Consider the following 26,078-nt stretch of genomic DNA (forward strand, 5'->3'; position numbering starts at 1 on the left):
CTCTGATTCTCTCTCTGTAGCTCTGCCTTTCAAATGAATAAAATAAAATTTTTTTAATGAAGAATGTTCTCATACTTTAAACAGTACATAAACATTCATATCCTTACTATCAAAAATGAAAAATCATAATTACTACATTATAATGTGAAGAGATAGCCAATGTAGAAACAAGTCAAATAGAACATCAAAATTTCAAAATGTGAGGAGAAATGGATAAGTATAGAATTATTTATTAGTATTTCTTCTCTTTGTGCTTTTTGTTTATCTCTTTTCCATTGTTGTTGCCATTTCAAATGAGCTTATGATAAACAAAAGTTTTTGTAAGTCTCATTGTCACCACAAAGCACAAAATCTATAATACATTTACTAAAAATAATAAGAATCAAAACATAAATCAAATAAGTGATATGAATGAAGATAGAAAGGGAGGAAAAAGAAAAAAAAAGAACCACAATAAAAATACAAAACAAACATCAAAATGGCAGTAGTGAGACCTTATCTATCAATAACTATCCTATATGTAAGTGGACTGAATTCTCCAATTAAAAGATACAGAGTGACCACATGGATAAAACAAAAAACAAGACCCAACTATATGCTGCTTACAAGGAACTCACTTCATTGCTAAGGATAAATATAGGTTGAAAGTGAAAAGATGGAATAAGACAGTCCATGAAAATGTAACCCCAAAGAAATCAGGCGTAGCCATACTTCTCCATACTTCTACAAATAAAATAGATTTTACATCAAAAGCAGAAAAAAAGACAAGGAAGGTCATTATAAAATCAATCCAGCAAGAAACAGCAATTAAAAATATATATGCATCCAATGGTGTAGCACCCAAATATATAAAGGAAATGTTAATAGACCTAAATGGAGAGATAGACTCCAATATAATAACAGGAGGGGATTTTTAACTCTCCACTTTCAGAAATGGACCAACCATCCAGATAGAAAATTAACTAAGTAACAGCAGTGGTAAATTGCACCCTAGATCAACTGACTATATAGATATCTAAAGAACATTCTTCCCAAGAGCTCTCAAGAGTACATGGAACATTCTCCAGGATAGATCAGATGGCATGTCACAAAACTAGTCTCAAAAAATTCAAAAGACTAGAAATCACACTGAGTATCTTTTCTAACCACAATGCAGTGAAGCCAGAAATCAAAAACAGGAAAAACTTTGGGAACCACATAAATACAAAGAAATCAAGCAACTTACTCCTGAACAATCAATGGATAAAGAAACCAAAAAGAAATTTTAAAATTGCTAAAAACTAATGCAAATAGAAACACAAAACAACAAAACTTACAGGATAAAAAAAAAAAAAAAACAGTGCTAAGATGGAAGTTTAAAGAAATCAATGCCTGCATCAAAAAAAAGCAGAAAGATCTCAAACAACATATCACTGAACCTCAAGGAAACAGAAAAATAACAAATCAAGTCCAAAATTTCTAAAAGGAATGAAATAATACAATTCAGGGCACAAATAAATGACATGAAGACTAAATTTAAAAAATTAAATGAGGGCCGTTGCCGCGGCTCAATAGGCTAATCCTCCACCTAGTGGCGCCGGCACACCGGGTTCTAGTCCCGGTCGGGGCACCGGATTCTGTCCCGGTTGCCCCTCTTCCAGGCCAGCTCTCTGCTGTGGCCCAGGAGTGCTGTGGAGAATGGGCCAAGTGCTTGGGCCCTGCACCCCATGGGAGACCAGGAGAAGCACCCGGCTCCTGCCATCGGATCAGCGCGGTGCGCCGCCCACAGCGCGCCAGCCGTGGCGGCCATTGGAGGGTGAACCAATGGCAAAAGGAAGACCTTTCTCTCTGTCTCTCTCTCTCACTGTCCACTCTGCCTGTAAAAAAAAATTAAATGAGAAAACCTTCCCTATACTTACTCATTAAAAAAAGACAAAAAAAGTTAGTACATAAAATCAAGATGAAAATGGAAGGGTTGTGTCATGGCACAGTAGGTTAATCCACCACTTATGAAGCAGGCATCATCAGGTTGGAGTCACAGCTGCTCTGCTTCTCATTTAGCTCCCTGCTAATGTGCCTGAGAAAGCAGTGGAAGATGGCCTAAATATCTGGGTCCTTGCCAGCCACATGGGAAACCCAGATGGAGTTCCAGTATCCTGGCTTTAGCCTAGCTCAGCTCTGGCTGTTGCAGCCATCTAGGGGAATGAACTAATGGCTAGAAGATCTCTCTTTGTCTCTCTCTGCCTCTCTGCCCCCCCAACCTTCCTGTAACTCTGCCTTTCAAATAAATAAGTAAATCTTAAAAGATGGAAATGCATTTATTAGGACTGACACCACAGAAATACAAAGTAGGTTATAGATTACAATGAACAATTATATGGCTACAAACTCAATAACCTCAAGGAAAGGGACAAATTCTTAGACACATATACCTTATCAAGGTTGAATCATGGAGAGAGAGAAAATCTAAACAAATAATGAGTAGCAAATTGAATCAGCAATAAAAAGTCTCCCATCAAAGAAAATTCCAGGACCAGATGGCTTCACTGCTGAATCCTATCAAACATTTAAAGATTTATTACCAGTCCTTGGGGCAGGCATTGTGGTGCAGCAGGTTAAGCTGCTACTTGAGACACCTACATCCCATATCAGAATATTTTTTTGAGTTCTGGCTACTTAGCTTCCAATTGGGCATTACTGCTAATGCATCCTGGGAGGTGGTGGTTAATACAGCTCAAGTGCCTTGTTACATACATGGGAGACTCAGATGGAGTTCTGGGCTCCTAGGTTTGGCCTGGCCCAGCTCTGGTTGTCGGAGGCATTTGGGGAGTAAACCAGTGAATGGAAGATTTCTCTCTCTCTCTCTCTCTCTCTCTCTCTCTCTCTCCCTCTCCCTCTCGCTTTCATTCTTCTTTTCAAGTACATAAAAATAAACATTTTAGAAAAGGACTAACTCCAATCCTTAAATTATTTCAAAAAATAATTATTCAAAATTATTATAGAATTATTCAAAATATATTCTATGAGGCAAACATCATATTGATACCAAAACCATATAAGGACACAACAATAAAAGAAAGCTACAGGCCAGTATTCCGGATGAACATAGATATAAAAATCTTCAAAAACACTAGCAAGAAGGGGCTGGCGCTGTGGCTTACTTGGTTAATCCTCCACCTGCAGCGTCGGCATCCCTTATGGGCGCTGGGTTCTAGTCCTGGCTGTTCCTCTTCCAGTCCAGCTCTCTGCTGTGGCCCAGGAAGGCAGTGGAGGATGGCCCAAGAGCTTGGGCTGCTGCACCCGCATGGGAGACCAGGAAGAAGCACCTGGCTCCTGGCTTCAGATGGGTGCAGCGCCGGCCATAGCAGCCATTTGGGGAGTGAACCAGTGGAAGGAAGACCTTTCTCTCTGTCTCTCTCTCTGTCTATAACTCTACCTGTCAAATAATAAAAAAAAAAGCCCCATAGCTAAAGTAATTAAAATAGCATGTCATTGTCATTATAACAGACCAACAGAGCAATGGAATAGAATAGAGACACTAGAAGTACACCAATAACCAACAGCCAACCAATCTTTCATAAAGGTACTTTGATAAAGAACATGCTTTGCAAAAAGGATAGTGTTTTCAATAAGTGGTATTAGGAAAAAGTGGATATTCACATACAAAAGAATGAAGCTAGACCCTTATCTTTCACCATGCACAGAAATCAACTCAAAATGGATTATAGGCCTAAATGTAAATCCTGAAACTCTGAAACTTCTAGAAGAAAACATAGGAATAGCACATCAGGACAAAAAGGACCTTTTGGATCAGATCCCAAAAGCACAGAAAACAAAAGCAAAAGACAAATGGTTCTCATCAAATTAAAGAGCTTCTGCCCAGCAAGGAAAATAATCAACAGAGTAAGGATACAACTTACAGAATGAAAGAAGATATTTGGAAGCTAAACATCAGAAAGAGGTTAGTATCTAGAATATTTAAGGAACTCAACTCAACAGCAAATAATCATCATCATCATCATCATCATCTTCGTCGTTAGTAAAATGGTGCAGTCTTAGCTGTGGCGATATCTACACCACGAACACCATCCTAGGCTCTAGCCCCCGCCACCACTGCCGGAAGCCAGGTGACCACATGGCCCAATCACAGGTGTCAGCTCTACCCCCCCACCCTAATGGGATTCACTGCTCCTACATCCCTGCCTGCCTCCCCCACAAAGGTTTAACAGGACCTGCTCCTGAACACTTTTTCCCCTCCCCACCCTTCCCCTTCTCTCCCCTCCCCTCCCCTTCCTCCCCTTCCTCCCCTTCCCTTTCCTTCCTCTCTCTCACTCACTCCCCTCTCTGTTTTTTTTTTTTTTTTCTTCCTCGCCCTTTCCCTCCAGTCTGTCCCCCACCAATAAACTCTTTCCCTTAATCTGGTGTTTGGTGTGTTTTGTGGCGGTCTTGCAATCATTATCCAATGAAAAATGGGCAACAATTATTTCTCAAAAGAAGACATACAAAGGGCCAAGAGGTATATAAAATGGTGGACATTACTAGTGATTGGGGAAATTAAAATCAAAACTATATTGAGATAGCACCACATTCCTGTTATATGGACTATTATGGAAAAGACAATAGAAGGTAAGTGTTGGTGAGGATGTGGGAAAAAGGGAATCCTTGAACACTGTGGGTAGGACTGTAAATATGGAACACAGTATGGAAGTGCCTTAAAAAACTAAAAATAGAATTACATATGATCCAGTAATCCCACTCCTACATATATATCCAAGGTAAATAAAATTAGTCTGTCAGACATCGACACTCCTGTGTTTAACACAGCACTATTTACGAGAGTCAAGAAATGGAAACAATCCAAGAGTCCATTCACTGATTAATGGATAAAGAAAATGTGGACACATACACACAAGGGAATAATACGCAGAAATAAAAAAGATGAAATCTGTCACATGCGACATACATGGAATTGGTCACTACATTGAGTGAAATAAGCAAAGCACAGAAGACAAGTACCACATGGTACAGTCTTAAAAAGGGTGGGGGGGCCCTCATAGTATTTTAAAGTATAATGTTAGTTATCAGAGGCTGTGAAGGGAAAAGGTAAGGGAGAGTTGGGGAAAGGTTGATTAGCAGAATTAGATTATACATCGATCGGAGTAAGATGTTCTGGGGTTCTACTGCATGCAGGGGTTAATATTAATGCACCACATATTTTGCTATGAAAAACAAGCTAGAAAATGGAATCTTGGATGTTTTCACTACAAAGAGATGTTGAATGTTTGAAGAGATAAATATATTTATCCTATTTGGACATTAAACAACATATACATATACTGAAACATCACACAGTACTCCATAAATATGTATAATTTTTACAAGTCTGTTAAATATTTTTAAATAAAGAAGAGACCTGCATATGGCTCCTCCAGATGCTAGTAGTGTCTTTTTCTTTATACAGTCATGTCACTGTAACATATCTTGGCGTGAGTACAACTATATGCTGAGTACTGTGAGTCCCAGCTAATCTTCAAATATGGAGGTCATCTTGGAGAACCCCTCAATCCAGGCATGAGAAGATTTTCTTTGATTATGATAATGTTGTTTTCACATGCATTTATCAAAAGACTGATGAGATTTACTATGAATATTTTACTACATGTAAATTATGATTCATTAAAACAACATGATTGGGGCCACCGCCTGCAGTGCTGTCATCCCATATGGATACCAGTTTGTGTTCTGGCTGCTCCACTTCCAATCCAGCTCTCTATTGTGGCCTTGCACCTGTGTGGGAGATCCAGAAGAAGCTCCTGGCTCCTGATGGGCACAGCTCCGGCCATTGAAGCCAATTGGAGAGTGAACCAGTGGATGGAAGACCTCTCTCTCTCTCTCTGCCTCTCCTTCTCTCTCTGTGTAACTCTTTCAAGTAAATAAATAAATCTTAAAAAAATGATAAAACCTATTTTTTTGAATGTTGTTATAACAGCCCAATGCTATAAGCAATAAATTCAGTAGAATTCAAGCCTAAAAGTAAAGGATATTTCATATTTCTAAAGTCTACAATTTATGATGAATATACTGTAATTCTATCTATGCTTCCAGTAACACATAAAACTCTATTACCAACACAAAATATTAATAACTACACAAGTACACTGAGTATAAAACAACTGAATAAAAACAGTCTAAAATTATCAACATTGACAAAAAATAAGTAGGAGTCCATATAATACCCTAGTTTAAAAAAAAAATCAGGTAGGGGCTGGTGCTGTGGCATAGCAGGTAAAGCTGCTGCCTGCAGTGCTGGCATCCCATATGGGCACCAGTTCAAGTCCTGGCTGCTCCACCTTTGATCCAGCTCTCTGCTATGGCCTGGGAAAGCAGTGGAAGATGGCCCAAGTCTTTGGGCCCCTGCACCCATGTGGGGGACCTGGAAGAAGCTCCTGGCTCTTGGCTTCAGATCGGCACAACTCTGGCCGTTGCAGCCAACTGGGGAGTGAACTAGTGGATGGAAGACCTCTCTCTCTCTCTATCTCTCTATCTCTCCTTCTCTGTATAACTCTTTCAAATAAATAAATAAATCTTAAAAAAATCAGATAATAAAGGATACATTTAAAATGATTGGAGGAAAAATAGACATAAAAGCTATTAACAAAAATATTCCACATAAACTAGAAAAAATAAAGTAAAAGTGAAGAAGAATAAATGAAAATAATAAAAACAGAAAATTCTAGCGTTAAAAAATAGACAGGGGCAGACACTTGGTATAGCAATTGAACAAGTGCTTGAGAGGCTGACTTCCTATGTCGGAGTGCCTGTGTTCAACACCTAGCCAGGTCCACTTCATGATTTCCACTTTCTACTAATGTTCACTCTGAAAGGTTCAAGAGGTTGGGTTTCTTTCACCCATGTGGAGACCCCTATTGCATTTTGAGCTCCTGGCTTCAGCATGGACCAGCTTTGACTGTTGCAAACATTTGGAGAGTACACCAGTAGATGAGAGATCTCTCTCTACAATTTTTTTTTTTAATTTTAAAAGATGAACTGCAGAAAAAATAACAAAACCCTGATTCTTCAAGAAAAAACAAAACCAACAAAATGTACAACTACCTTAAGAAGGGCTGCTGGTGATATAAAAATATATAAAATAAAGGAGAAAAAAGAAGGAATAACTGTTGAAGCAGAGGATTTTTTTAAAATCTTGAGTACTTAGTTGGGTAACTATACAAACATTTAAAAATCAGAATTGAAGGAGAAATATTTTTCTTTTTTTTTTAAAGATTTATTTATTTTTTGGAAGGCAGAGTTACAGGGAGAGATAGAGACAGAACAACAGCTGTGGCGGGGCCAGGCTGAAGCAAGAGCCTAGAACACCATTTTGGTCTCCCATGTAGTTTGCAGGGGCCTAAGCACTTGGACTATCTTATATTGCTTTTCCAGGAGCATTAGCAGGGAGCTGGATCAGAAGTGGTGTAGCTTGAACTAGAACTGGTGCACACATGGGATGCTAGCATTGGAGGCAGCAGCTTAATCCATTGTGCCAAACACTGGCCCCTGAATGGGAAATCTCTTAGGAGAATACAATATACCAAAGTAACCTTTTAGAAGTATAACACAGAATGATTTTCACTGAAGAAACACAAATACCATTGTATAGCAATAGAGAAATAAAGAAATGTCTCATAAAAGCATTAGATGTTTTCATAGAGAAATTCTGTCAATCCTCAAAATAACAGATAATTGCCACACTGCTTAAACTTTCTAGAACATAGAAGGAAATGATCAATTTGTCCTTAGGAAGTTTATTTAACAAACACTAAGCTGAATGCCCCCCTCCAACCCCCAAAACAACAGTAATTCTATCTAAATTAACACAAAAACACTGAATAGAACCCTATCAAACATAATCCAACTGCTTATTTTAAAATATTTTTCTTTCATGGTTCATATTTTGAGTGTACTAAGAAATTGCTCCCTACTAGAAGGCTATAAAGACTTCCTCCTGTGTTTTCTTTTAAAAGCTTTATAATTTTAGTTTTTTCATTGGGTCTATAACCATTGAGTTAATTTTTGTACCTGGAACAGGTGAGGGCAACACTTTTTTTTTTTTTCATATGGAAATCCAGTTGTTCCAGCACTATTTTTCAAAAGACTTTCCTTTACCCACTGAATTCCTCTGGCATTTTTGTGAAAGATAATTGACCACATTTTTTTGTGGGTCTACTTCTATATTCTCTTTGCCATTGATCTACATGTCTATCTCTTCACCAATACCACATAGTTTTAACCACTGTAACTGTGTATAGGAAGTCTTGAAATCTAGTTTTGTAGTACCACCAGCTTTGTCCTAAAATTGCTTTGATTAATCTAGGATCTAAAATTCTACACTATTACATCTTGGAATTTTGACAGGAATGTAGTTATCTTCTCAAAGCCTCACCAGCAGTGTGTTGTAAAACCTCTGAAATTGCGTAAGTCTGAACTTTAGTAATGACTTCAAAGGCATTTCTCTTATTGTGGCAAACTTGAGAATCTTTTAAGGACTATTTTTCTTCCAACTGTTTTCTTCCTATTTTTCCAATGGTTAGTCTCACCCCTTGTATTTGTAGCATTTTGTACATTAAAGAGATCATCCCTTTGCCACACAAATTATTTTTCTCCCAGCTTGTCACTTGTTTTTGGTTTTGCTTGTGCTAACATTTACCACACAAAAACTTTATTTGAATATACTTTGTTATGAAACTTATATTGCTGGTGGATTTTCACTAATGGAGATTTTTCTCATTCACATTTTACACTTTTCCAAATTGCTATCTACTTGTTTCAACACCATTTATTAAAAAGTGCATCTTTTGCCTAGTGACTTGTCAACTAAAGGGGATGTTACCAAAAGTATTTACTAAATTTCTCACGTGCACTTTGGTTTATGTCTGAACTTTCTATTCTGTTCCATTTGTCTTTTTTAGGATTTTCATTTATTTATTTGAACAACAGAGTTACAGAGAGAGAGACACAGAAAGAGTTCTTCCACATGCTGGTTCACTCCCCAAATGGGCACAACGACAAAGGCTGGACCAGGCAAAGCCAGGAGCTTCATCCCAATGGGATTCCTGTTTCTCTCCTTTCTCAGGCACATTACCAGGGAGTTGTATAAGAAGTGGAGCAGCTGAGACTTGAACCCATGCCAATATGGGATGCCAGTGTCACAAGCAGATTAACCCCCTGAGCCACAAGGCCCACTCCCTCACTTGTTTTTCAATTTAGGTACTAAGAACACACATTTTTAAATACAGAGATTAATTTATAGTATGCTTTAATATTTGGTAGAGTTAGTCTTCATCTGACTTATTTTTCACTGTTCTATTCTTTTATGTTTATCTTTTCACATAAACTTTAGAAACAAAAGTTACATATACTGAGAGAAAAATGATATTTTTATAACATTAGGTCATCCTATTCAAGAACAAGGAATGCTTTTTCATTTATTCAAATCTTTCTGAATTTTTTCTCATATAAATTTTACACATCTTTGTTGATTTTTTTTTACCAAATATTGTCTTTCCATTGCTGTTATATTCTCTTGTTTTGTATCTTTTAACAAGTTATTGTTCATATTAAAGTTATTTTAATTTCACATCTGCCACCATCTTGGATTTTTTATTGTCTGTGTTGGTTTTATAACGACCATGGTGTATTTTGATAAAAGACTTAGCTTTCTCTTAGTGTTGCCATGATATATGAGGTTTCAATAGCATACAGGATAGAGGGTTACAAACCCAAAGTAGGTCAAATGTTGAGCTTGCTTTACAAACCATGCACCACTTATCTATGTAACTTTCAGCAATTCTGTAACCTGTATACACTGCTCTTGAGACTCAGTTCCTGAAGCCTCGAGGATACCACAATGTATTGACCCTTCCCCTTAGACCTGTCCAGCAACACCCACACCTGTTACCCCTACTTCACCCTGCCTTAGGCACTAAGTGTTTAGATCGCACCTCCCAAGTTTCTCAACCAATGAGAAACTGGGGCAAGGGACCTCTGCAAGGAGCCGAATGTCTGAGGGAGGTGCCTCTGGTCACCCAGCTCTGGAGAGCGGGTATCAACAAACACCTCCCTTTCTGTTTCCGAGTCCATGCTTTGCTGGGTAGGGGGTTTCAGGTGGGCTTATTTCCCACAGTGTTAGCATTGATTCTCTAGGATTAAGCATTTCTATCTATAAATAGTAACAGTTTTACTGTCTTCTCTTGTCTGATTCCTTCCCCTAATACCTCCAATACGGAGTCAAACTGCAAAATGGGTGTCATGACCATCACTATGAGCCCGAGAACAGTCTCCGACAAACGCAACTGCCTGTAGCATTAATTTCCACGTATCTTTATTATTTACCACGTTCCAGAAAAACCAAGCATCACAGTCCCAACCCCTCCACCCCAGTTACACTCTTTGGCAGGGCCGGCCAAGAACCCAGCATTTTTCCGAGTTATTTCCAATCACACTGGACATCCACCCACTCTGAGGCGGGCCCGACCCTTATGCCCATTTCACAGATGAGCCCCGCAGAGGAGGGCCCCACAGCCAGTGAAATGGCAGGACTGGAACCAAGCCTGACTGTGCTTCCAAAACTTTCGCGGACGTAATTCAAACCCTCAAGTCTCTCCCGGTTTGTTCAGTTGCTGAGGGGAGGGTCGCGTGTTTGTGTCCAGTGGGCGCCCTTTCGGCCTCCAGGACGTCGGAGACGGGAGGCCGGAGCAGGGCCACTAGGGCTGGAGGCGGGAAGTCCTCAGGAGGGCCGCGACACTCACCTCATGGATTCCCAACGGCCACCTCAGCCACCGCCGCCGAGGGGCGCAGCTCGACCACGCTCGGCGCAGCCTCCAACGCCTTCCCCAACCGCCCAGTCGCGCAGGCGCCCCGCGAGCCGGTTTGTGGCTTGGGCCACGCGCGCGCGCGCGCGCGCAACCGAAGACAACGACTCGGGCTGGACGCCACGCGTGCGCCTGCGAGCCCCAGTCGCCGCTTAAGGCAGCTTCCCCAAACCCACCCCCAGTGCCTGCGACTTCGACCCTGGAAGGTCAGCGCTTGTGAACCTCCACCTCCCTCTCGTGCGTTCGCTACCCCGACTCCATCCCCCTGCATTTCTCAAGCTCCCCAAGGTCTTTAATACGTGCTCCTCTGGCCGGCTGCATCCCGTTAGCAATGCCCTATGTTGCTTAATAATTAGAATCACAGGTTCTGGGTTCCAACTGAAGGGGTGCAAATTCATTCCTGCACTACCTCTCAGCGCCCTTCGGAGCTGGACTCAACTGACAGGAGGTTAAGCTTCCTCAGCAGAGTGTCCGGGAGGAACATTGCAGGACAAGGGCACTTGGTTAAGGTGTAGCCTGATTTTGCACACTCCTACCTGGCTGCTGTCAGCAAAAGGTGTGAATATTCCGTGGCACTCACCCTCCTGTAAAGTGCTAGCACCAGGGAGTGACGCAGGTGCTGCATCGGTTGACTGTACGGCCAGTAACCCACAGCAATGTTTCCTGCTTACCAGACCCCAAACTGCTAGTTCCCATTCTTCCAGCCTGGGCAACTTATATCCTGAAGCTTGTTTCTCGCTTGTGCAACAGCTCTGGCCCTGGGCCAGCGAACTTCCCCATTGTCAAGTGAGCCATAACTACACCTTCTCCAAGGTCTGAATTCCAGCCTTTGGGAGGGGGGCCCTCTTCCAAGTTTGTTTTTTAAGAGTTCTCTTCACCTCCTTATTGTCTCATGTTTACTAATTCTTAAACGTTCCCTAATCAAATTACTCGATGGTTTCCTGTCTCCTGGTAGGGACACTGGTGGATATACCTGCTTACTTGCCGGGTGACTTTGGTCACATCTCTGAACCTTTCTGAGCCTCCCATGCGAAGTGAAGACAGTATTAGCACCTACCTACTTCAGATGGTCATGAGATTTTTAAATGATGCAATACATGAAAGTAGTTAACAGACTTTTTTTAAAATTTCTGTTAGATGAAGTGGGATGAGGGACAAGGGAAGGCTGTGAAAGAGACTACCAAAGTGAAGGAATTTTAAAGAGGGTCATTAATAAAGCTAAGTGGGAGGTCTTTATAAATTCCCTCTTGGAAAATCTGGGAACAAAGACTATATTGTCATAAAGACAATGTTACAGCTTAATAAAATTAGTTCCTTTTCCCTCTTTACTTAGTGGAAAGTGTTAAACTTATGATTATAAAATAAAGTATATCATTGTAAAAATTTAAAAGAATAAGGAAGGAGGATGGAGGGTGGGAGTGTGGGTGGGTGGGAGGGTGGGGAGTGTAGGGTGGGAAGTATCACTCTGTTCCTAAAATAAGTGAAATTTGTTCACCTTATTTAAACATTGAAAAAATATTTAAAAAGGGCAGCCAACCTAGGAAACACTTAAAAAAAAAAAGATTTATTTGAAAGGCAGAGTTACAGAGAGAGAAAGAGAGAAAGTAAGTCTTTCATCTGCTGGTTCACTTCCCAAGTGGCCGCAATGACTGGAGCTGGAGCTCCTGATCTGGAGCCAGGAGCTTCATCCGGGTCTCCCACATGGGTGCAAGGGTCCAAGGACTTGGGCCATCTTCCACTGCTTTCCCAGACCTTAGCAGAGAGCTGGATCAGAAGTGGAACAGCTGGGACGCGAACCAGCATCCATATGAAATGCCAGTACTGCAGGCTGTGGCTTTACCTGCTGTGCCACAACACCGGCCCCAAGGAAACACGTTTTGTAAATTCTGAAATCAGTTGCCAGAGATCTATGGCAGGTATGGAAATAGAAACCTAAGAAAGATACACTGCAGCTGACACCAATAGAACATAGACTAACTTTGGATATCACTCTGTCACTCGATATCCAATTATGGCTAAAAATGACTTTGAACAAGCCATCCCAGAATAGAGCAGCTTCATGGATTATTTTCATTTTGCAATTCAATGGCACCCATCCTGACTGATCATCTGACCATGAATCCTAAAGAAGTGGTTAGATTTCTCATATTGCTTATGGGCAGCAGTTAAGATGTCCTGTGGGATGCCTGCATTGTCTATAGCAAGGCCTGGGTTCAAGTCTCAGTTCTGTTCCCATTCCTGCTATGTACACCCTGGAAAGCAACAGACTCAAGTACTTGGCTCCCTGTTACCCATCTGGATTGAGTTCTTGGTTCCCGGCTTTGGCCTGGCCCAGGCTGTTGTGGCCATTGTAGATGAAAGACCTCTCTGCCTTTCAAATAAATCATTCAAAATGAAGAAGAAGACATTGTTTTCTTCCCTTTCCACTTCCTTGCTCTTTCTTTTCTTCTTAATGAAAATCAGAGGTGGAATAAGAGTAGAAAAGAAAATACAGTATTTTTAAGGAGTGTGTTTCCTTCTGTTCTTGGATTCTAAATATTTTCAGGGCAAAAATTCTCTTACAAAGGTAGAATCTTGGTTTGAGTTGATTTTAGACTTTCTGGTATGAAGTTGGTGTGTGTGCACACGCACTCATGCTTCTGGGAAAGATTTATTCCACGCTTTATGTGCTTCTTATCCATAACCAGATGCTAAAACAGAACACTCTTGCTCTACAGGCTGTTGCCTCTGCTAGCACATATTTCTGGCTGTTCCTAATCAAATATTCAGAATACTCAGGAACAAGTGCTCTTTCCCTCTCTGATAAATGCTGCTCCCATATTTTTAGGAGAGAAAACAAGAATTTAACCAAAGGTCTTTGGATTTGCACACACTGTATGCATAGGCCACCACTGAAATTTGCAAAGAAGGGAACAAACTTTCTCTTTGGGGAAAATCTTTATTACTTAAGTGTATTTACACCAAGATACACAAACACAGCAATGTCCCTCTATGCATCGAGGTGTAATGAGACATAAGGGTCACTGGCTGCAACTGAATCTCATGGCACCATATTTTAACGAACATCTGCTCTTTTATCTGGATTAGCAAAGGTCAGGAAGACTTGTTCCAGGGTTATCTGACTGATGGAATAATCTTCTAAATTGAATTGCTCTTTAGCTTTCTCCAACACACCAAACACCTTAAAGAACAACAACAAAAATTGCAGTTACTATGCAGTTTTCTTTCCAGCCTCCAATCCAGATGAGTCTTTACTCCACTTCCCCTAACTCATGTCAAGTTTATTTGGAGGACAAAAGTCACAGAAGGGCTAGACAACAAAGAATAGGAAATACTGAAGCCAAGAGGATGCAGTTCTCTATTCCCATTTTCTTGATGGATGTAGACTAACAATGGAATTTAGGGGAAGACATCAAAGCAATTGAGTTCTAGGGATATTGGAAAAGAAACCTGCAGCCTCTGCATCTGTCTGAATCCCAAATACTTTCCATTATTAGTGCTCTCTTAATATGCAATGTTAGAAGGACATAGTTACAATTACAATCATCACCTTTCCCCAGCTGTTTTTCTTGCTGGGAATGTAGTAATTAAGGAATCCTTGGCCTTCTTGCTTCAATTCACTACCTAAGAAAGGAAAATAGTACAGGTGAATAATCTTGCAAGTTTCACTTATAATTGCCAAAAACATTGCTTTATTAACTTAATTATGTGGGCTAACACAAAAGGAAAGAGAACTGAAAAAAGAATAACAATCTCTTCAGTGCACACAACATGGTTAATGATTCCAGAAGATGTAAACCCCATGGAATAATTATTATGTAGAATTCATGGAGGATATTAAGGACACAAAAATTTGTCATTTCGCATGCCCCAAGTAAAAAATGTGGGCTTTCTAATGTTACTACTAGACTTTATTCCTAAACAGTGTGCTGAGAATATGAAGTGGGAGGGTTTTCTTCCTGGTTATTTGAATAAGTGCATGTACAGTGTGTCTGAAGGGGAAGAGTAGGTCAAAGCTCTCTTGGTCTCCTCATGATTATGCCATCTCTATGCCACATGAAAGACAAAATCATACATATACTTGTAAATCATCAAAGTCAGGCCACATGTTCTTGCTACTATTACAAGTAAATTCTATTGGCAGAATGACAGGGAAGAACATAGTATCTATTTCAGTTTTAGAACAAACAAATGTGTTTGCATTTTTCATTTAATATTTATAGAGTATTACAAACTAAATTAACTGGGATTAAAATATTTATAAAATACATTTGTTATGGTGTGTGATTTTTCCTTTTTATTATTAACATATAATATCTTCATAGTCACATAGTTCTCTTTATTATAAAATCTTTCAAACATAGAGCTTAATGAGTTATTTAACACGAACACACATCGAAAACCACCCTATCCAGATCAAATAATAACCCAGATAGCCATCCTCATGTGTCACTTCACACCTGCTGTCCTACACTGAACATAACCAATGCCTTCATTGCTGTTATGAGCATTTCTTCTAAAAAATTATTTATTTATTTATTTGAAAGGCAGAATTACAGAGAGACGGAGGGATAGACAGAGATATTCCATCTACTGGTTCATTCCACAAATTGTCTCAGTGGCTAGGGCTGGGCCAGACAGAAGCCAGAAGCCAGGATCTTCTTCCTGGTCTCCCATGTGAGTGCAGGGGACCAAGCACTTGAACCATCTTCTGTTGCTTTCCCCAGGCCATTAGCAGGGAGCTAGACTGGAAGTGGAGTAGCTGGGACTCAAACCAGCACCCATATGGGATGCCAGCATCGCATGCAGTGGCTTTACCCACAACACCACAACATTGGTCCTGAGAATTTCCTTTTCATATTCCCATATATATATATATATATGAACTCCTAAAATTATAATTTGAATTCTCCTACTTTTGACTTTATGAATGGAATCATCAAGTGTCTATTCTTTCCTTCATTTTCATGACTCAGCATTATGCCTGCAAGTTTTGTTCATGTTGTTGCACACAGTTATTATTCATGCATTTTCTTTTTTGCACAGTAATCTGGCATATGAATATTCCATAAATTATTTTCATTTAACTACTAATAGACACATTCTAATTTATTTTATTGGGGTGCTTTTCAGAGATATAACCTTCTCTGCAGAAATAGAATTATGTTGTTTGTGATTTCTGCAAAAAGCATAAATGGTCACTTAAATTTCCTTGAAATTATATAGAATCATTTGTTCTAAAAATTCTTGATGGCTGTGATAAGTCTTTCTAAAAGCATATATTCCAACTGCCTTTTGTTAGTAATATTTATTTCCTTCTTTTTAAAAAATATTCACAAATTATTTTAAGACACACATACAAACACACACGCACACAGAGGGAGAGGGAGATAGAGTAGTAGCTGGCACTCAAATTAGAACTCTGATATGGGTTGTGGGTACCTCAAGTGGCAGCATAACCCACTGCACCACAATGCCCTCCTCTATTTCTTTTCTTTTTTTAAGGATGGATATTTATATAAAGGTTTTTGTTAAGTTCCCTTTTTATTCTTATATTTGAATAGCTATTTGTTCAAGAAGAATAAAAGGAAGGATTGGGCAACCACCACCTCATAGTTGAGAATGTGTCTCAAACGCATTTCCATTAAAGTGCGTGGGTCCAAATCCTTGAGGATCAGATAATGTTTTGTGTCCCTCTTTCAAGCTAAGCAAGTTGCTAGGACGGCACACAGTAAATGAGGTTTTCTGGTCATAGCTTCTCTTTGTAGGGATTAAGGTACCACATCAAATAGAACTCTGATACATTAAGTATTTGAAAAATATTTGCCAAATGAAAGTGTATGTAAATATTCATTTATTCATGGATTATAATGTCCATCTGCATAAATCATAGGCACATTATAATCTCTATGACCAATACTGAAGTAATTATTTTTCCTACACATTTTCTTCTTTTATCCATTTATTGCCTATTTTGCAATCTCCATTCTTATAATCACATTCTTTTCCATTGCCTGAAAGATGAAATTCCATCTCCTAACCTAATATACTAGGAACTACTGTAATTTTTTTTTCAGGCTACCAATGTGGAAAGTGAGATGAAAACAAGAATTATTAGAATACTTGCTATATCCATACTAAGATGAGGAAAGAGAGGTAAAGAACAGCAATAAATAGTTCCTGCCTCTTGTACTAAGCCAAGTAGGCAGAGAGGTACTCATAGAGCTTAGCATGGAGAAATGGAACTAGTTTTGAAAGCAAAGAAAGAAATTTAGTGGTTCGTTCTTGCTTTCAAAATCATATGCTGGATGAGACAGTAGAAAGCCAGTTACATTTTTAGCACAAGATAAAGTATATTAAGATTTATTGATTTCGTTATGGACTGAATGTTATCTCTTCCAAATTTTTTTACATTGAATGAAGCTGTAACCCACAATGTGATTTTGTTTGGAAATGGGGCCTGTAAGGAGATTATAACATTTAAATGAAGTCATAAGAATGGGCCTCTAATCCCTATGAGGAAAGTGATGTGATGTGTACATACAGAGTAAAAGTCCTATGAGGACACAGCAAGAAGGAGGCTGTCTTCAAGCCAAGGAGAGAGATCTTAGGAGAAACAAAACCTGCTGACACTTTGAACTTGGACTTTGAGCCCCAGAACTGTAAGACAATAAATATTATTTAAGCTACCCCACTTGTGGAATTTTGTTACAGCAACCCTAGCATACAATTACAGACTGTATGTTCAAATAATTGAAATTATACTCAAACTTTGTGGCTTTAAATTTGTGACTTGAGATAATAAGTAATATGAATAGTGCAAACATACAACTGCCCAACTAGCTCATGTTACTGGTGAGTAGTTCTGTTTTCAGGAAAACTCCTTAGCATAACCAGACATAAGTTTACAGGAATACACATCCAAATATAAACTCTTTATGCAAGGTCAAAAACATATAAATAACTCACAGGAAACAATTATTGAAGACATGCAAGATAAAGACAATGAGAATGGTAAGATTTAACACACTTCTAAGTGAGCCCAGCCTAATTTACCTGGGAAAACATCATAAATAAATGCTTTAAAATCATCTATTGTATCCTTATTTGTATCAGCCTTGAACTTGACATTCACAGTGTAAATATTGCCAAATTTGTTCTTGAGGTGTTGAGGGCTGCCCAGGCACACAAACTTTCCCCGCACCATGATGGCCAGCCTGGTACAAAGGGCATCACATTCCTCCATGCTAGAAAAAAAAAAAAAAAGATACCAGAAAGGTTAGCCTAAAACTGTCCCACTGGAAGATATTTTGTAATTCAAACATCCAGGATTTTGTGACTGTCTTTGAAATGGGAAATTGCATTTGCCCATCACATGTAGAAAAAAGGAGAGATTTTCAAATGCAAAATTGGAGAGGATTAAGTCTTCAAAGGAACTATAATTCCTACCCTTTCCCCATTCTTGATTATTTAATTCAACAGAGATTCTTGGCAATTCCACTTATTTTGATTACTAAAAAGCTCACCTACTCAGGCAAATTTATTGTCCAGTGTTGCCTGACCCAAATAATTCCCTCCCTCATAGTCATTACAACTCTCCCTAGCCCACAATCAAGCATTCCAATGAGCCACACCTGTGGGAGGTTATGATGATAACTTTGCCACTTTCACGGATCTGTGTCACTACATTCCAGAGTAGACGTCGGGCTACTGGGTCCATGCCAGTTGATGGCTCATCCAGGAAGATCACTGAGGGTTTTCCCATTATGGCAATAGCAGTACTCAACCTACGTTTGTTTCCTCCACTTGGTGGTCAAGGAAGGAGAGGAGAAAGTGGAAGAAGTATATGTATCTAAACATTACAGTAACTTAATACATCATATGAATAGAATATATATATATAATTCACATCCATATTTATGGTATGTGGAAGTGCACTTTAAAAAATTTTAAGTGACACATACCAATTGAAAATATTTATAGAGGATGATATTTCAATGCACATATACAATGTGTAATGATCAGAAGAGGTATTCTTTTGTAATGCAATAGCTACAATTCAAACAGAACAAGGTTTGTGAGTTTTATCTCTCAAAAGGAAGATGTGGTACTAGTGCATCTTTTCCACTGCTGGCTTTTCAACCCAGGCAGGGCATTATATTATTTCATAATCATTGCCTCTGTTTGTCAGTGGAATGCAGTATCACAGGGTGGTTCCACAATCTTGGCTGCAATGAGGACACTATTATGGTATAATATTTTACCTGTAGGTGTAGATAAACTTGTCAGCATGGGATTCCAGGTTCAGCAACTCCAACAACTTTCTCACATAATAGGAAATCCTTCTCTCGGGTACCCCCCACAACCTAGCATACATTGTCAGTATTTCTCGAGCAGTCATGTATTCCAGCAAGGCATCAAACTGTGGACAATAACCAACTTTTGACCTTATCTGAAATAACAGAATAGCAACAAGTTAACAGTAAGTTAATAGTATATATGGATGACATAGAGCATATAGTAAACATGGATGACATTGAGGACTCAAAATTCTTTAGTCCATTGTTCCAAGGGTGTTTTCCTCCATCCCCATACACTTTTTACAAAAAAACTTCTTATCTTCCAGTGATTGTTAGATATAGCTGGAGGCTACTATCATGTACTGGAATTACAAGATGTGTATAAATACATTTCTATAGGATGAAGTTATCTTCATATCATAATGTCATCGTCAATATATGAAACAAATGAAAAATAATATAAAAATGAAAATAGTATACCTATTTACAAAAGCATTACACTACAGTGCTGGCCCCAAATTTTAAGTTTTTTCACAAAAAAAAAGGTATGTGCATTACCATATTCATTGACTGAGTTTATTTAATGATCAAGTTCCCCCCTTCCACTCAGGTTGGACCAAGTGAGTAAGGTGAGTTGGATTTCGGTATTTCCCTTCCCTCAGCTTATTTAGGCTTTGATAAATCCCCAAAAAGTTAGGTTACTATTAGAGAATTCCTTCTAAATTTTTACAACACAATAACAAAATGCTCTGCATATTTAAAATATATGGTAATTGGGACTGGCACTGTGGCATAGCTGGTAAAGCCACTGCCTGCAGTGCTGGCATCCCATATGGACGCCAGATCCAGTCCCAGCTGCTCCACTTCCGATCCAGCTCTCTGCTGTGACCTGGGAAAGCAGTCAGTGGAATATGGCCCAAGCCTCTGGGCCCCTGCCCTCGCGTGAGAAACCCGAAAAGAAGCTCCTAGCTCCTGGCTTCAGAATGGCGCAGCTCTAGCCATTGTGGTCATCTGGGGAGTGAACCAGCGGATAGAAGACCTCTCTCTCTTTCTCTCTCTCTCTCTGCCTCTCTGTAACTCTGCCTTCAAATAAATAAATAAATCTTTAAAAAAAATAAAAATATGTGATAACTAATAGAGTATCAAAAATGTAATGTATTGGAGTGAAATGGACATTTTGAGATCGATGATTGTTTATAGCCCTTGTCTCTACTGTTGAGCAAGAGTACTATTTGTTGAACTCTACGTAGTATAGGGTTAATCTTATGAGTGTAAAGTAAACTGAAAATAAATAATTTAAGAGTGGGAATAGGAGAAGGATGAGGAAGAAAGGTGGGAGAGCAGGCTGGAGAGAGGATAGGGTGGGAAGTATCACTATGTTCCTAAATCTGTATATAAGAAATAGATGAAATTTGTGTACCTTAAATAAAAGCTAAAAAATGAATCTTGATTAAAAAAAAAGGTTCTTTTTCCTGTCCTACTTAGGTTGGTAGAGTAGAGGGATTTTTCTATAATAATCACTAGGAGAAGTAGGAAGAGCTCCATGGAGTAAAACAAAAATGTGGGGCTCCTAGGGACTGGGTCTCTATAGAGATTTTAATGCTCTATCCTTCTAATGAGCCACCAGCAATTCACCAATAACAGTTCAGGTTTTCCTGCCCTGGTACTGGTTCCCTCCATAGACTGTGCTCAGGAATTGGAGCCCTCACAGATGAATTGTGATTTAGTGTATTCACTTCTAAGTATCTCAAATTTGAGGGTAGTGATATGCCCTGTGACCCCTCTTTTCTTCTGATCTAAAAAGAGTGGTTTTTCAGTTTGTTCAGGTTTTCACTTGTTTGGATGGAGTGGTAACCTCCACGCTCCTTAAACGCCAGGCCAGAAACTTCAAGTCTAATTCATTTGGGGGAGGCTCCAGATCTTATCTGGCACACGTATTAGAGGCATTGCTTAGAGAACTTGCCTTTTCCAATAGCTTCAAAGAACACAAAAGATACTCTTACATTCTTCAGGGTTAAACTGTCTTTATAATCTGTTTTTTTTTTTTTTACAAATGTTGAATTCTTCTTTTTATTTTTTAAGTTTTATTTTACTTATTTGAAAGACAGAGTTACAGAGAGAGGTAGAGACAGAGAGAGATGTCTTCCATCTGCTGGTTCACTCCCCAGATGGCCACAACGATCGGAGCTGCACCGATCCAAAGGTAGGAGCCAGGAGCTTCTGCTAGGTCTCCCACATGAGTGCAGGGGCCCAAGGACTTGGGCCATCTTCTACTGCTATTCCAGGCCATAGCAGAGAACTGGATCAGAAGTGGAACAGCTGGGACTAGAACCGGCGCCCATATGGGATACTGGTGCTTCAGGCCAGGGCTTTAGCCCACTGCGCCATAGCACCATCCCCTCTGTTTTTTGTCTAAAAATATTTCTTTCTCTAGAATCCCTTGGATGAATCAGTAGTGTCAATATCAATGCTTATGATTCCTATCTATGATCTCCTACCACTTGCCTCTTTCTTGCACTTCAAAGTCATCATGCTTCTCATATCACAAACACTACATGTCTTACCTTTATGTTATTTTTGGTGATGCTGAAACCTTTAATGTACACATCCCCAGAGGTAGCACTGTCTTCTCCAGTCAAAATCTGGAAGGTAGTAGTTTTCCCAGCTCCATTCAATCCCAGCAATCCAAAGCACTCCTCATTTTTGATTGCAAGGGAGATATTTCTCACAGCCAAAACGGCTGGAAATTTAAAATATATCTTAGAAAATAAAGAAAACACAACAGACACATATAAAATAAAGAATACTTATAGTTCAAATACAATCAACACCTCAAACCCCTACAGACAACAGTCCTCAGACAGTTTCACAAGAACTCTTGTTTCTACTGAGAAAATACAAGCAGATCCCCAAAGAAGGAAAATGAGCCCTTGACACTGATGACATCATATGTTGGCCAGTGAGTGACATTACCTTTATGAGTTCCCTAATAATAACTGTGGCATCCAGAAATTTCAGAGGCTGCCCCAGAACTCTGTCTCTTTCATCTTCTACATCTTCGTCTTCAGATTCTCCAGATAATTCCCTGGACACTGTACCCTGCATTTTCAAGACAAGAATCATATATGTGAATGCCATGTGGCATCTGGTTCTAGACTGGATAACCTCAGGAAGGCCAAACTGGGGGCTAACTTCAAATATGGCAAAACAGAAGATTTTAATCATTTCCAAGAGACTTCCAATGTATCTCCTCAAATCTCAAGTACAAATTTATTCCCTACTACTAAAGTTGAGAAACTATGTTCCTAAGCATGAGCAAGCAGCATGTTCTATCAAAAGAGATGCTACAAAATGCTGCAGTTATAACAAATACCATTATTTTTTTTAAAAAAAAATGTATGAGGTGTAGTGTTACACACACACACAATCTTCCATCTACTGGTTCATTTTCCAAATGGCTGCAATGGCCAGGACTGGGCCAGGCCAAAGTCAGGAACACTCCATCTAGGTTTCCCATGTAGGTGGCGAGGGCCTAAGCCTAAGCACTGGGACCATCTTCCATTGTTTTTTTAAGTGCATTAGCAGGGGGCGGGCTAGTTCAGAAGAGCAGCTGTTGTAGAACAGGCATTCATACAGGATCCTGGAATTGTAGAGAGTGGCATAGCTGCTCTGTCATAACACTGGCTCCTATCATTAATTCTATTTAATAATGAAGCATATTCTGGCCTAGAAGATGCCAATAGAGTTGAGAGTAGGGAAAAGATCAGTTTTTTTCCTAATGGAAAGAAGGGAAAACATGGACAGCTTCATGTAGGGAACATCTAACCTGAATTTAAAAACAGTAATTAGGAATTCATGAGGTCTTACAATGGGGAAGACAGATGAAGGATGGGGCATTCTACAACAACTAAAATGTCACTAGGTGATACAATCCTATTGCACCACTGTCCTTTGTGTGGTCTATTCTTGACTGAAATGCTATATGGTATATAAAAGGAGAATTCCTGGGTGAGTGTATATATATATATATATATATATTCACATGCATATGAAGATAATGCTTTAGGAGATAATGCCAGATGGTTTCTCTGAGGGGGTGTCAGTTTACATTCCCAATTATTCTGCATCCTCAACAATAAGTATTTTGATATATATATATATATATATATATGTATATATATACAGAGGTGTCTCTCAGTGGCTTTAATTTACATTTATCTGATGACTAATAATGTTGTATACACTTATATATGTTTACTGGATATTTGTATATCCTTTATTTTTGAAAAACCAATGTCCATGACTCAGCCATTTTTAAATTGAATTGCTTGAGAGATACAAGATGGCTGGATAATGAGAAGACTCACTGGTTTCAGCCACAGAAAGGTACCAGAAAAACAAAAAAGGATCATGTTCCCAGAGAACTGACTGAGAGAAATCTTCAGTGGAGAATGGACAGAACAGAGACTCTATGGGAGAGAGGACAGACATGTAACAGCTGGCTGCATACCTCCAGTGACTGTTGTGGCTAGGACTTGCCTAGGAAGCACAATCTTCCCAGGGCAAGGTGAGAGGATCCTGCCATGCCCTGTTACAAGCAGTTTTGACTGAGGAAGAATTCCACAGTCCCTGCTGAGTTCAAGTCTGACTTGAGGAGCTGCTGGGGGCTCGGCATCCCATTTGCTCCATGAAAGGAGATCACATAGCTCCTCTGCCCTCCTCCCACCAAAGCACCAGGACAATCTTCTGAGGTGGAACTACAACTGATCTTTGTCCTGACTCAGGGATTGGCAGGCAGCTTGCTTTGGGTATAGGGCAGCTCGCAGGGCAGCTCGCAGATACCCTATACCCCGTGACTGTGAAAGCTCTGGGCATAGACCACCAAACTGAAAGGGACATGGCTTGTGATTGGGATCATGGGCACTTACGCAGATAGACTCTGGAAACGGAGATCTCAATAGGCTAAGGACAGATCTTGCAGAGGTCTCAGGGGTCACACTAATGTGCTCTATAGGTTTATGTGCTGAAGTGGTTTGGGTGCATAGGCACCATGAGCTCAAATGAGGCAGTGAATCAACTGGTTCATCTTGGCTGGGGCTGTGAGCATACCAGCCAGGGTCAACATCCCCTTCCCCTAACGACTATAGTCAAAAGAGCTAGCTGGCGCCGCGGCTCAATAGGCTAATCCTCCACCTTGCGGCGCCGGCACACTGGGTTCTAGCCCTGGTCGGGGCACTGGATTCTGTCCCAGTTGCCCCTCTTCCAGGCCAGCTCTCTGCTGTGGCCAGGGAGTGCAGTGGAGGATGGCCAAGTGCTTGGTCCCTGCACCCTATGGGAGACCAGGAGAAACACCTGGCTCCTGCTTTCGGATAGGCACAGTGCGCTGGCTGCAGCACGCCGGCCGTGGCGGCCATTGGAGGGTGAACTAACAGCAAAGGAAGACCTTTCTCTCTGTCTCTTTCTCTCTCTCTCACTGTCCACTCTGCCTGTCAAAAAATAAAAATAAAAAAAGAGCTCTACCACACCCAACTTGGGTGTCACTCTGGACTCTTGTACCACCCACAAAAATGTGGCCAGAGCTCCCTGGCATCATACAGTTTTGGAACTCCAGTGAAAGCCCAAGGCATCCTCCCAAGCCAGAGAGGCACATTTCCAAGAACAAAGGCTTCAGAAGAGATGAAAACAAGTGATTCCCTTGATGCAAAAAAATCAATATAGAAATACAAGAGATGACAAAGAAGGTAATATTATTCCCCAAAAGGAACATCATATATATTAATATTGAACTGTAAAGATAAGGAGATTGATGAAATGCCTTAAAAGTGATTCAAAAGAGTGATTATCAGATTATTCAAAAACATAGAGAAACAGTTATAAGAAATAAGGAAATCCATATATGACACAGACAAGAATTCTACAAAGTAATAGAGATATTAAAGATATACTAAATGGAAAATATCAGAAATGAAGAACTGAAGAAGTCAAAAGAAAATACAATGTAAAGTCTTAACAGACTTTGTGGGCTGGCGCTGCAGCTCACTAGGCTAATCCTCTGTCTTGTGGCGCCAGCACACCAGGTTCTAGTCGCGGTCGGGGCACCGGATTCTGTCCCGGTTGCCCCTCTTCCAGGCCAGCTCTCTGCTGTGGCCAGGGAGTGCAGTGGAGGATGGCCCAAGTGCTTGGGCCCTGCACCCCGTGGGAGACCAGGATAAGTACCTGGCTCCTGCCATCAGATCAGCGCGGTGCGCCGGCCGCAGCACGCCGGCCGCGACGGCCATTGGAGGGTGAACCAGCGGCAAAAGGAAGACCTTTCTCTCTGTCTCTCTCTCTCACTGTCCACTCTGCCTGTCAAAAAATAAAATAAGTAAATAAATAAAAACAGACTTTGTGAGGCATAAGAAAGAATATCTGATCTACAAGACAGGTCTTTGAAATACCTCAATCATACAAAGGAAAAAGAAATATAAATAATTATAAAGACTGAAAACAGTGTTTGGGATCTATGAGATACCATAAACGACTAAATATACGAGTCTTAGGAGTTCCTGAATGTATGGGAAAACAAGAATGACTTAGGCAGCTGATTCAGGAAAATAATAGCAGAAAACTTCCCTAATTTGGAGAAAGATATGGATATCTAAATATAGGAAGTGCATAAAACTCCAGATAGGCATGATCAGAAAAGATCTTGCTATGACACAGTATAGTCAAACTTTCAAAAGTAAACAAAAAGAAAATACCCTAAAGTGTGCAAAACAAAAATGCCAGATTACATTTAATGGATCCCCAGTCACACTGACAGCAGTTTTCTAAACATAAATCCTGCAGGAAGGAGCTGGCATTGTAGCACAGTGGGTAAAACTACCACCTGCCATGCCAACATCCCATATGGACCTTGATTCATGTCCCAGCCACCCCACTTCTGATC

The 26,078-nt window shown here is 39.9% G+C and overlaps 2 protein-coding genes across 14 annotated transcripts in view; both read right to left on the reverse strand.

Annotated features, from left to right (window-relative positions):
- LOC100353012 (phospholipid-transporting ATPase ABCA3) overlaps positions 1-10,919 on the reverse strand; it is a 123,510-nt gene extending 112,591 nt beyond the window's left edge. For 2 of the 4 annotated variants that reach the window (XM_017342510.3, XM_051847877.2), the window contains exon 1: positions 10,788-10,919. The gene's annotated coding sequence lies outside the window, so the exon portion shown is untranslated. The remainder of the gene's footprint in view (positions 1-10,787) is intronic. The other 2 variants (XM_051847878.2, XM_070064640.1) reach the window with 2 other exon arrangements.
- Positions 10,920-13,768: 2,849 nt separating this feature from the next.
- The window catches only part of LOC100352755 (phospholipid-transporting ATPase ABCA3), a 183,092-nt gene continuing 170,782 nt past the window's right edge, over positions 13,769-26,078 (reverse strand). For 9 of the 10 annotated variants that reach the window (XM_070064644.1, XM_070064647.1, XM_070064645.1 and 6 more), the window contains 7 exons: positions 22,124-22,249; positions 21,715-21,909; positions 19,115-19,302; positions 18,485-18,655; positions 17,907-18,097; positions 14,401-14,474; positions 13,769-14,031 (listed from right to left, as the gene is read on the reverse strand). In XM_070064644.1, the coding sequence (XP_069920745.1) occupies positions 13,906-14,031; positions 14,401-14,474; positions 17,907-18,097; positions 18,485-18,655; positions 19,115-19,302; positions 21,715-21,909; positions 22,124-22,249 (1,071 nt within the window). In that variant the 3' untranslated portion in view covers positions 13,769-13,905. Of the gene's footprint in view, positions 14,032-14,400; positions 14,475-17,906; positions 18,098-18,484; positions 18,656-19,114; positions 19,303-21,714; positions 21,910-22,123; positions 22,250-26,078 lie in introns of those variants that run through there. The other variant, XM_070064649.1, reaches the window with a different exon arrangement.

The sequence above is a fragment of the Oryctolagus cuniculus genome, chromosome 19 (assembly GCF_964237555.1).
Source record: "Oryctolagus cuniculus chromosome 19, mOryCun1.1, whole genome shotgun sequence".
Classification (NCBI taxonomy): Eukaryota; Metazoa; Chordata; class Mammalia; order Lagomorpha; family Leporidae; genus Oryctolagus; species Oryctolagus cuniculus.